Here is a 12,806-nt window from a genome sequence, read left to right as displayed (position 1 = left end):
GCCATCCTTACCTGGTCTGGCCTACATGTGACTCCAGACGCACAGCAATGTAGTTGACTCCTAACTGCCCTCAGGGATGGGCAGAAATCATCCCACGAACGAATATTTTAAAAAATCTTATCGAATGGCGGAGCAGGCTAAAAAGGCCAAGTGGCCCACTCCTTCTCCTGAGTCTCGTGATGGTGTTAGCCAACGGCGTGATAGACTTAAACATTCTTATTTTGCCACTTCCCCTTAGAATGAATGGAGTCAGTGCCTTTTTTTCTCTGTTGGTCTCCGGCCAGAAGCTCTGAAGGAGATGCAGGATTGATTGGAGTGTAAACTACACTCCCATTTCCTACCTAACCTGCAGTTTCATGGGGGGTGGGGGGGGGGAAGAAATAATAATAGTATGCTTCCCAATGGCTCATTTGGTACAGTTTGGTTGCGAATGGGACAGGCGATATGTTTCTCAGCTGAAACTCCCCGATAGCCACAGCAATCAGTGGGCATTTGATCATATCAGCCTGGGTTGGGGCGGTGCAGTTCCTCCCTGTAATGTGTTGCCTGTCAACCTTCAGTCACAATTGAGCAATCCCAATTACTCAGAATCTCTTTTTTTTAATGACTCGTTTTATGCAGCATCTGGACGGTGACAGCTGAGGGGTCTGCCATGAATAATCTGAAACTGACATCAGGAAATCTACATGTTAAAAGCATGCCATTTTTTATTGGAGAGAACCCAATGTTTTAACTGCTGCCAATTTGCACCTTCGTCCTGCCAGTCGTTTGGTTGGTTTCTGTTAATACAGGAAACACCCAGCTGGTTTGTGCTGCTGCTCTGAATATTGGGGAAAGGTGAGGGTGTGTTTTTTTAAAGTTTATTTATTAGTGTTACAACTAGGCATTAACACTGCAATGAAGTTACTGTGGAAATCCCCTAGTTGCTACACTGCGGCACCTGTTCGGGTACACTGACAGAGAATTTTAGCACGACCAAACCAGCACATCTTTCGGACTGTGGGAGGAAACTGGAGCATCCTGAGGAAACCCAGGCAGACACAGGGAGAACGTGCAAAGTCCACACAGACAGTGACCCAAGCTGGGAATCGAACCTGAGTCCCTGGCGCTGTGAGGCAGCAGTGCCACCATGTTACGTGTGAGTGGTGAAAAATCGGAAATAAAACACCGGGGCACCCTGATCCGAAGCAGGAGGCGGGCATTCCGGATTGCATTGGTGGTGAGGGAGGCAGGAGGTGAGAAGTGACTGACTGCACTCCAGTCTCAGTTGCAGAATGGTCAGAAAGAGCCCAGACTGGAGAGATCAGCCACTCCCACCCACTTCTCTCTAAAACACAGCTCCGCCAAAGTGAAGTGTTGGTTGGATTTGAAAAAGCGGGAGGAATTTCTACCTGGGAGGGAGGGGAAATGCAATTTGGAAGAATCGCTCGGTAAGTTTGCTGGAATTATTGGGGGGGGGGGGTCAGATTTGCCAAGTTTCGAACTTTCGGTGGAATTAATCGTCGTTTCTTTTTTTCTTTTTTTAAAACATTTTTTAAATTCTGAAGACTCCTCTCCACGGTGCTGTTCACCTTGCAGGCGGCGAGGGTTGGGGCTGCTGGTAAGTGATGAATACCAACCAGATCGTTGTGTATATATATCGTTATATCGTTGATACAACTTGCTGCATCTGGAGTCTTCATGTACCACGTCATGGAACTGGCCTGGCCCTGGTCAAATCTAATTGAAATATAGAGTTGTGAAGGTGAAATCGATCTCTTGTTGTCGGTCCGGGAATACCCAGCCGTTTCTCTTTGGTCAGTTTCAGGTTGCGAAGGTCAGGATTGTGAAGAGAAGGACACTCCAGAACCTGCCGTTCAGAAACCGGCGGAGAACGCCCGGGGCTCGGCACTAAGCCACTTCCACCAGTTTAACAGACAGGCTGCAGGCGGCGGAGCGATCATCCCATTCATAGGGTTGACTGACAGTAAGAGCAGATTGAGTATCCATTTGTACTGTTACAGTGTTACAACATTGTGAGAGTCGTTGTCAGCTACTAACATTCATATTTATTAAATAATGGCAACTTCTTCTCTGCTGTAGAATGTTTCTTTAGAGAGAAAGATAAACAGTTGGAGGCAAAGCTACAATATTTGGCCAGAAATCGTAAACTTGACCCGAGTTCGGCAGCCCGTAATGAATTAAATCTTCAATAATCTCTCCTCAGTTTTTTAATCCTTATCCAAACAAATCAGTCTTTGCTGAGCAAACACGCCACGCTCATTTGCTTTTATTGCCACCCAATCAAGGACTACCCCTGCTGGGCGGGGGAAGTTTGGAGAGCAACTTTCGGGAGCAAAACTGATAATAATCATAGCATCATCTCTGCATAGATATTTGTAGAAAAGGAAGGAACTTGTTTGAATCGTTCAGTTCCCCAACAGGACAAAATGCATTCCTAAATGTATGGATTTATTCCGCCTGTTAAAGGTCTCGTTTGATTTTGGGCTGTTGCACATCAGGGGGGCACCCGGAGCTCTTGAAATTATCCACTTCTTGACAACTTGCTGCATCTGGAGTCTTCATGTACCACAACTGGCCCTGGTCAAATCTAATTGAAACATAGAGTGATCCCGGTAACCGGTTTTGCTATTCATTTAGAATTTTTTCACCAAATGAGTTCACTGTGAGGAAACAGAAGGCTCTGCTTGTCTCAGAGTGCCGTTCATGGCCTAAGGACATCTCCGAAGCATCTTGCAGCCAGTGAAATATGTTTGAAGTGTCATCGCTATTTTAATGTAGGGAATTGCTAGCTGCTACAAACATCAATGAGACACGTGATCATGCAATCTAGAAGCAATCAAATTACATACCTTAATAAATAGAAACTAGAAGCAGGAGTAGGCCATTCGGCCCTTCGAGCCTGCTCCACCATTCATTTTGATTATGGCTGATCATCCAATTCAATATCCTGATCTCGCACCACCCCCCGCCCCCCTCATATCTCTTGATCCCTTTAGCCCCAAAAGCTATATCCAATTTCTTCCTGAAATCAGACGTTTTGGCCTCAACTACTTTCTGTGGCAGTGAATTCTGCACATTCACCTGTGACAGGTATTGTTAAAAATATTTTCAGAATGATTTCCACATTTGAAAAGGTTTCCTACAAACTATCATGTACAAGTTTGCACAAAGCCGCTAGTGATCTCGAAGCACAGAACTCATCATTATCAATGAAATGAATGAATTGTTTCACTTCATCTTCAAAAAGATTTGTCTCTGTGCCCTCCCCGTAGAATTCACTTAGGGTGGGATTTTCCTCCCCATCTGCAGCGTGTCTCACAGGAATGGGATATGGCACTTTACTCGCTGGCAGTGGGATCTTAGGGTCCCACTGTTATCAACAGGGTTTCCGTTGAACACACCCACCGCCACTGAGAAACTCATGGCAGGGGTGCACTGTAGGTGGGACTGCAAGATCTCACTGGTGTAAACATCAGCAAGATTTTGGCATTAATTTCTTCCTGCAGTGGCTTTTAGCATTCTCATCCAAACCTCTGTCAAAAAGCATGCAAAATAAGTCATCACTTTTCTTCAGACTTGGCGGCACGGTAGCACAGTGGTTAGCACTGCTGCTTCACAGCTCCAGGGACCTGGGTTCGATTCCCGGCTTGGGTCACTGTCTGTGTGGAGTTTGCACACTCTCCTCGTGTCTGCGTGGGTTTCCTCCGGGTGCTCCGGTTTCCTCCCACAGTCCAAAGATGTGCGGATTAGGTTGATTGGCCATGCTAAAATTGCCCCTTAGTGTCCTGAGATGCTCAAGCAGTGCAGCGAGCTGGGACATATCAGCGGGGGCCATATCATGGGCTTCCCGCTGGGCATCATGGCCTCTGGCACTAAATGTTTTCGCATACTCGGCTCTGTGCTGGAAATCAGTGCGGAGCTGTTTATCATACAGAAATCTCCATTTCCATAGAATTAGCAGGCCCGGGATTGAATTCTCTGGGCATGCAAAGCGTCTCCCCACCCCGCTGGGAGTGAATGCCACCATGGGGTTTACAACTGCTCCCCACTAATGGGGAACAGACAGCCCAACTCCGCTGGAGGAAAGAGAGGACATTGAAGCCCCCCTGGGAGGTTGGGGGTAAAGGGGTGTGCTTGGACAGCTAGATTGGCACCCTGGCATGCCAAAGAGGCAAACTGGCAATGCCTAAGGGGCACCTTGGTACTGCCCACCTGACATTGGGCAGTGCAAAGGGGTGGAGCCAAAGGGGGCAATCGGTGGAGAGGGGGAACCCACTGCCACTCTGCACTTGGGATGACTGGGAGAGGGAGGGAGTCAAGGCGATCAGGGGCTGGCCTTCTGGGTGGGAAGGGGTGTCAGGGCTGCTGAGCATGGAGTATGGGGCTGGTCATCGGGCGGGGGGGTGGGAGGCGTTGGGGAGATCGGAACTGGCTGAGTGGAGAGGTTGGGCGGCGACACATCGTGGCTGGCCCAGGGAGCTCCGGGAGACCAGCAATCGTGGGGAAGGGGGTCGTCGAATGCCAGCGATCTGAGGGGCAATGTGAGGCCATTGCGCATGCGCTGTGGCCCGCTCAGCACTATGCTGCTGGCCTCTCAGACGGTAATAAGCCCCGCACCCTGATTTCCAGAATGAATCCCGCTAGGGCACTCTGTGATGCACAAAGTGTCGAAGATTCACTCTGGAAATCACGCTTAAAAAGAAACAAGGAGAGTTACTTCCATTTTCCTGCATGTTGGGAACTTAGAATTTTTTTGGGAGAATCCCGACCATCTTCAATATTGCACTGAAATACGTATCTGGATTATGCCTTCGGTATCTGGAGTGGGCCTTGAACCCACAACATTCTGACTTAGAGATAAGAGTGAGACTATTGAGCCAGGACTCTCACCAAAAAGTTCTATAGAAATTTTCAGATCAACAAAATTTAAACAGTGAGTGAGAAACATTAATGTAAATAGAACTAAATTATGTGTGCTTTGTGTACCAGGGTGTTAGCGATTGTAGGCTACATTTACATGGGCCAACATTTGAACTAAATTGCCTGATTCGCCAACATTAAATATTCATCATGACATCTTTACAATTTTTATGCTCATTGTTTCTTCCTCCTTAAGGTAGTCACTGGTCCCAATTGCCACTCTTAATATTGGTTTGTTTGACCATGCAAAGCATCCTGTTCTCATTATGCTTTCACAGATGTGTTTTCATCAGCTTCACCAGATGTTGATTGGCATGTTTTCTCCATCTGTTCAATCCAGTGCTCTGGAGCAATTTGTACCAACCCTATCAATGCATTGATGCCACTTTCCTGTCATCTGAACCAAACAAGAGTCAATGTGACAGCATCTGTAATCTGTATGCCTCAGTTCTACATTGTATTTTTGTAAGAGGGAGGTCGTGCCTTACAAATTTGGTGGAGTTTTTTGAGGAAGTGACAAAAACGGTTGATGAAGGAAGGGCCGTGGATGTCGTCTATATGGATTTCAGTAAGGCATTTGACAAAGTCCCACATGGCAGGTTGGTTAAGAAGGTTAAGGCTCATGGGATACAAGGAGAAGTGGCTAGATGGGTGGAGAACTGGCTTGGCCATAGGAGACAGAGGGTAGTGGTCGAAGGGTCTTTTTCCGGCTGGAGGTCTGTGACCAGTGGTGTTCCGCAGGGCTCTGTACTGGGACCTCTGCTATTTGTGATATGTATAAATGATTTGGAAGAAGATGTAACTGGTGTAATCAGCAAGTTTGCGGATGACACGAAGATGGCTGGAATTGCGGATAGCGAAGAGCATTGTCGGGCAATACAGCAGGATATAGATAGGCTGGAAAATTGGGCGGAGAGGTGGCAGATGGAGTTTAATCCGGAGAAATGCGAAGTGATGCATTTTGGAAGAAATAATGTAGGGAGGAGTTATTCAATAAATGGCAGAGTCATCAGGAGTATAGAAACACAGAGGGACCTAGGTGTGCAAGTCCACAAATCCTTGAAGGTGGCAACACAGGTGGAGAAGGTGGTGAAGAAGGCATATGGTATGCTTGCCTTTATAGGACGGGGTATAGAGTATAAAAGCTGGAGTCTGATGATGCAGCTGTATAGAACGCTGGTTAGGCCACATTTGGAGTACTGCGTCCAGTTCTGGTCGCCGCACTACCAGAAGGACGTGGAGGCGTTAGAGAGAGTGCAGAGAAGGTTTACCAGGATGTTGCCTGGTATGGAGGGTCTTAGCTATGAGGAGAGATTGGGTAGACTGGGGTTGTTCTCCTTGGAAAGACGGAGAATGAGGGGAGATCTAATATAGGGGAAACAAGATTATGAAGGGTATAGATAGGGTGAACAGTGGGAAGCTTTTTCCCAGGTCGGAGGTGACGATCACGAGGGGTCACGGGCTCAAGCTGAGAGGGGCGAAGTATAACTCAGACATCAGAGGGACGTTTTTTACACAGAGGGTGGTGGGGGCCTGGAATGCGCTGCCGAGTAGGGTGGTGGAGGCAGGCACGCTGACATCATTTAAGACTTACCTGGATAGTCACATGAGCAGCCTGGGAATGGAGGGATACAAACGATTGGTCTAGTTGGACCAAGGAGCGGCACAGGCTTGGAGGGCCGAAGGGCCTGTTTCCTGTGCTGTACTGTTCTTTGTTCTTTGTTCTTTGTATTTACCAACTCAGCCACTGGGTTCAATCTTAAATGGTAAATGTTTTCATAAATATTATATATACACATATACAAACTGTTGCTAAAACCTCTAAAAGAAATCTTATATCTGTGTTAGTTTTATCGAGTATCTAAACTATCCACCTCAAATATTGAGAGAAAGGACTATCTAATTTAGTTTTGTATTTCAAATGGTTCTGGTGGCACAGTGGTTAGCACTGCTACCTCATAGCGCCAGGGCCCTGGGTTCGATTCCCGGCTTGGGTCACTGTCTGTGTAGAGTTTGCACGTTCTCCCCGTGTCTATGTGGGTTTCCTCCAGGTGCTCCGGTTTCCTCCCACAGTCTGAAAGACATGCTGGTTAGATGCATTGGCCAGGCTAAATTCTCCCTCAGTGTACCCGAACAGGCGCCGGAGTGTGGCGACTAGGGGATTTTCACAGTGAGTTTGTTGCAGTGTGAATGTAAGATGACTTGTGACACTAATAAATAAACTTTAACTTTGAACTGTATGTATTTCTCTTTCTCCAGGTAGCAGGTTGAACAGGAACTGTTGTCAGAATGGGGGCACATGTGTACTTGGCAGTTTCTGTGTTTGCCCTAAACACTTCCTGGGGAGAAACTGCGAATATGATGAACGCATTAGGTGAGATAAGTTATGTTGTTTGGACTTAAGGATTACAAATCTTTGTTTCTCACAGCTGAAGATTGAGTTACACAGAGTAGGAAGGCAGCAAGTTAGTTCCCAGACTGTATTGAATTAGTTGATTTCTGTTGGTGTAGTCATTGAAGTGTTACAATTATTTGTGGAGTTCTAGGTTATGAAAATAGAAACTCTAACCAAAGTTCTCATCCCTGATACCTATTCAATGACCCTCATCTCCACCACACATCATTTACTGCTGGTACAGATTTGGATGCCAAGTGAGGAACATACGAATGGGTCTATCTGGCTGACCCCAGAGTTTAGAAACAAAAAACACACTGCTACCTTATTTAGGATAGTACCTCTACCTCGTAGCTAAGCTGGCCAAACTCTCCCTGCCCAATAGACCTCTCACTGAGATCCATTGGGCCTTCTTGGGTTTGATTGTAGTCCTGGCAGCACCCGCTACTGAATCCTTAGTGCTGCCAGGACTGCTGGATTGGATTGGCCAGCAGTTTTTGAGGGCAGAACCTTCTCCTCAGTAAGGGGTGGAAGTGCCACTGTTAGCCAATTTAGTCCACCCGCAGCCCCTAAAATGTTGCACTTGGTGCAATCTTACTGATCTTCATTTATTCTCCATGCAAATGAAACATAAAATGTTCTAATAGTGGTAAGTTTATTATAAAAGCACACTTTTGGAATGCATATTGATTTATAATATTAATATTACCAACTGCCTCTAACTAATCTAAGGTTTTGTCAATAGCCTGGTTGGATGGCCCAGTGGATAATGGCTATAGACTTGAATGTCCGGATTTGAACTGAGTTTTCTGATCATCATTTAGTTTGCTACAATTTATCCTTCATAGTCCTTGGCTTGAGGAGAAACATAACCAGAACTATTTGCTTCGGCCTGCTATCTGACAGATTCTGTATTAAAGAGCATATGTGTTTGTCTGCTGAATTGAAGATTATGCTCTGGTACGATGCTTGCTGACAATTGCTCTTTTAGCTTATGCATTAAGATTGCTCAATGGGTAAGGCAGCCTAGGACTACCCCAGGCATGAATCATACTGCAGCAGAAAGCAGTCTTAAGGAAAGAAGGAGAGAAAAATGGATGGGGGAAAATGGGTTAACGTCTTAAATTCTGAGAGGTAGCCATTAGCCTGTATCTAATAGTTACATAGAGTTGGTTTATCCTGAACAATCTCCTTTTTACCTTTGACAGGAACTGTGGCAATATTCCTGAGGGAGCGTGGATACCCAAAAATTGTACTTGGTGTAGATGCAGCTATGGGATTTTGCACTGTATTCAGGGATCTGAAGATGACTGTGGTAAGGAATATTCAATGTTTTGTGACTTGGATCTTATAAAAAATTCAGTATAAAACCCTGTAGTTGTGGTAATAATATATATTACCACAGTAAACGATCACCAGTGCCCCAGGAAATGATCAAAATCAAGCCATCAGTCTTCATCAATAACTGGTGGACCATAAGATAAATGAGCAGAATCAGGCCATTCAGTCCATCGAGTCTGCTCCGTCATTCAATCATGGCTGAGATTATTCTCATCCCCGTTCTCCTGCCATAAGACCATAAGATATAGGAGCAGAATTATGGAAATTTCTCACTGCATAAAAACTAAAAGGTTAATATGATTATAAAGCTGGCTGGCCCTAGCAAGCAAATGGAAGAGCTGTCAATAGTAAAAAAACTTAGACTTTGTCCTTGATTATAGGGGACTTGTTATTCATCAAAGCAGCCTCACCATAGGGGGAAATATTAGTATTAGAGGGAGTCCATTGAAATGAGGATGATCCCTGGAATGAAGGGGTTTGCCTATAATGAGGGGCCGTGTAAACAAGTTGGATTGATTAGAGATGAGAGGAAGATTAAGATGTAATCTGATTGAGCTGTTAACATAATGAAAGGAATTCACATGGTAGGGAGGTTTGATCCTTCCCCTGGTCAGGATGCAGAACAAAGAGCATACTTCCAAGTATCAATGTTGAGGAATCTCACCAACTATCATCCCAGAAAATCACAAGCAGCACACTGCTGGCATGTATTTGGAAAATATAAACTATAAAATCTTAAATTCTTCCCACTTCCACTCTAATTTTAAGCCATACATCGCATTAGTGGTATGGAATGCACTGGCCAGAGGGCCGCTGATGCAGAATTGAAAGAAGATAGATACTTACCTGACCATAAAGATATCAATGGAGGGTTGGAATTTGAAAAGCTGCAAATCGCCTTTCTAAATTTAACTGTACCTTATCTGGAGAAATGTACTTCTTGGTCTTTTGGCTAACATTAATCATAGGATCAAGCATGAGATCAGGCGTAATGCCTGCTAGAATCATAGAAACCCTACAGTACAGAAAGAGGCCATTCGGCCCATCGAGTCTGCACCCACCACAATCCTACTCAGACCCTACCCCCATATCCCTACATATTTTACCCACTAATCCCTCTAACCTACGCATCTCAGGACACTAAGGGGCAATTTTTAGCACGGCCAATCAACCTAACCCGCACATCTTTGGACTGTGGGAGGAAACCGGAGCACCCGGAGGAAACCCACGCAGACACGAGGAGAATGTGCAAACTCCACACAGATAGTGACCCAAGCCGGGAATCGAACCCAGGTCCCTGGAGCTGTGAAGCAGCAGTGCTAACCACTGTGCTACTGTGCCGCCCAGCCGCCCACCGTGCCGTACTGTGCTCTTATCAGATTGGATCCAGTATGTCTCTCTTGTGGGGACCATGAATTGTATTCAATTTGAATTTTAATTTGTTTTTGGAGCAAGCAAGGAGATGGATTAAGGGCTGCCCCATTCACTTTGTGCATTGGCTTTGTAACTCTGAGAAAGGACTTTTTGTTTTAAAGAAGCAATTTCAAATTGCCACTCAAAGATTAGATGAATACTCCATTACCATGAATGCTGCACTTTGTGGAGCTTAACATTTTCTATTTTAAATTTTTAAAATCTATTATTCACTTTCAATATCCTGATATAAAACATATGAACCTATGAAATAGGAGTAGAAGTAGGCCATTTGGCCCCTCAAGCCTGCTCTGCCATCCAATAAGATCATGGCTTATCTGTTTGTGTTTTGAATTCCACATTCTCATCTATCCCTGATGATATTTGATCCCCTTGCCTAACAAGAATCTATTTACCTCCACCTTAAAAATACTAGATGACCCCACCTCCACCACCTTCAGAGACAAAGAGTTCCGAAGTACAAACCTCAGAGAAAAGCATGTTCCTCATCTCTGCACTATGAGGGTGACCACTAAATATTAAACAATGCCCCCTCGCCTGGACTCACCCACAAGAGGAAACATCCTTTCCACATCCACCTTGTTAAGAGTGTTGAGGATCTTATATACTTCAATCAAGTCACCCCGCACTCTTCTAAACACCAGTGGAAACAAACCCAGTGTGTCCAACCTTACCTCATAAGACAACCCATTCATTCCAGATATCAATCTAATAAACCCCCTCTGAACCGTTCCAATGCATTTCGATCCTTCCTTAATAAGGAGACCAAAATTGCACACAGTATTCAAGATGTGGCGGGGGGGGGGGGCAATTCTCCCAACCCGCTGTGCTGCTCAAACAGAGCAGCGGGCTGGGAGAGATCAGTAGAAGCTCTTTTGTGGGCTTCACGCTGGGCGCCATGGCCTCCATGAGTCTCCGTGGCTAAGATGTCCAGAGTAATCAGCTCCGCACCAGAAATCGGCACGGACTGATTACCATATAGAAATTAGGTTTCAATATCATTAACGGGCCTGGGATTGAAGTCTCTGGGTTCGTTAGCGTCTCCCCCCCCCTCTCCCTACCCCCTGGCCAGGAGTGATTCTCTCCCGCGGGGTTTAAAACTGCTCCTTACTAATGTGGAACAGGCGGCCCAACCTCGCTGGAGGGAAGAGAGGCCATTGAGGGCCAAGGGAGATTGGGGGTAAGGGGTTTGCCCCTTGGGCAGTGGTAGCCTGGCCCCTGGCACTACCCAAGGGGTAAACTGGCAAATCGAGTAATGCCAAGGGGGCGGGGTCAGATAAGAATGAGGCCTATTGGGGGGGCCATTGGTGAGGGTGGGAGGTCTCGCTGCCACTGTGCACAGGGATTTTAGGCAGAGGGTGGGAGGATGGTAATCGGGACTGGGGGGGAGGGTCAGGGCTGCTGGTGGGGGGAGCTGGTGCTGCCGGGGTGGGGTGGGGGGCATCAGAAGATCAGGGCTGGCCAGGTGAGTGGTTGGGGAGAAGGGACTGGCCTGGGAAGGGAGAACATTGGGGCTTGCCCGGGGAGATCCGGGAGGCCAGCGATCAGGGGGTGGGGGGTTCGCAAGGCCAGCGATTGGGTGGGGGGGGGGTGTTGTGGGGAAGGAGGGGTGCGGACAGGGGTGTGCAGGCGGGGTTGTGGGGCTGGCCAGCAATCGGGCTGGAAGGAGGAATTTGGCCAAGATCCCATTCTGTTGGAAAAACCTTTCTCAGCATTCATTATCATCTTCTGGAACTTAGGGTCAAAGCCTTTCAATAAAAAGAGTAAGAAACCCAGAAATTTAATGCCACTTTTGTGGGTCTTGTCAGTTGACCTTACTGTCCTCCAATAATCAATTCCTATGTGCTTCACCTTTCACTTCCTTTATACTGCAGATATGAAAACAGACTTAAAAGATCTCAGCTCTTACCAGTTACTCTCAGATGGCTCTCAGCTGCTACCAATGAGATATCTGCTGCTGCCGGGGATATTCCTCACCATTGTATCATTTGGACTATTATCTCACGATGTATGTTCACTACAAGCCGGAAACACACTGTAGTACTTTTCGTTATGTTCTGGGCAAATGCAGGGATTTTATTCAAGCCTGTGAAAAGATACTGTGAGGTTAATGTGCAAAATCAATTTGTGGTTTAATTTTCCAATACATTTTGTCATGAAATATGAATTTACAAGAGGGAAGGGGGTCTGCCTGTGTACCCTTTATGTAGGACACGAAAATCATATATCATAGTAGGTGAGTCGGTAGCTGGATCAAAAATGGGCAAATAAGGGGCGTTGCAATGATACATCACACAATATTGCATTGGCCAGATTAGAAGTGCTTTAGTTTGGTGTGAGTGGTATCACTATTTTTCTAGTTTTATTGTTCAAGGAAGTAACTTGTTAAACTGTTGGAAGTTGTCTGTAAAAGAAATAGATTTTTAAAATGTTATTTAAGTTGTAAATATTCCTGTTGTAAGACTGATATTTCATAATATAATATTAATAAATCTATTTATGCCTGTCTATAATTGCTCTCCAATTATCTGTGATTTATTGGTGCTCCGGGTATGATCCCTTGATTGAGGTGGACAGAGTCGTTGGAGTGGTTTTGCTGATTGTTATTATAAGAAGTTACCCTTGGCAACATCCATAAATATTAAGGGAAAATTCTTCTTTGCAATCTCACTCAAAGCAAATAATTGAGAATCTCAGAAAAACCATGCAGTGA

At 45.7% G+C, this 12,806-nt stretch overlaps 1 protein-coding gene across 1 annotated transcript; it reads left to right on the top strand.

The window, feature by feature from the left end:
- The first annotated feature begins 1,129 nt into the window (after window positions 1-1,129).
- On the top strand, window positions 1,130-12,602 carry LOC144479159 (cryptic protein-like). Its single transcript, XM_078197773.1, has 5 exons — window positions 1,130-1,235; window positions 1,808-1,966; window positions 7,183-7,297; window positions 8,527-8,633; window positions 11,968-12,602. The coding sequence occupies exons 1-5, from the start codon at window positions 1,130-1,132 to the stop codon at window positions 12,132-12,134; spliced, it is 654 nt and encodes a 217-aa protein (XP_078053899.1). The 3' UTR covers window positions 12,135-12,602.
- Window positions 12,603-12,806: the final 204 nt, after the last annotated feature.

This window comes from Mustelus asterias, chromosome 1, assembly GCF_964213995.1.
Source record: "Mustelus asterias chromosome 1, sMusAst1.hap1.1, whole genome shotgun sequence".
In the NCBI taxonomy this organism is placed as follows: Eukaryota; Metazoa; Chordata; class Chondrichthyes; order Carcharhiniformes; family Triakidae; genus Mustelus; species Mustelus asterias.
This window is presented reverse-complemented; position numbering and strand designations above follow the sequence as displayed.

Coding starts and splice junctions, on each gene's coding strand:
- LOC144479159 (XM_078197773.1), top strand. CDS start 1,130: ATGTTACGTGTGAGTGGTGAAAAATCGGAAATAAAACACCGGGGCACC. Junction 7,298..8,526: donor GAATATGATGAACGCATTAG/GTGAGATAAGTT, acceptor TACCTTTGACAG/GAACTGTGGCAATATTCCTG. Junction 8,634..11,967: donor GGGATCTGAAGATGACTGTG/GTAAGGAATATT, acceptor TTTATACTGCAG/ATATGAAAACAGACTTAAAA.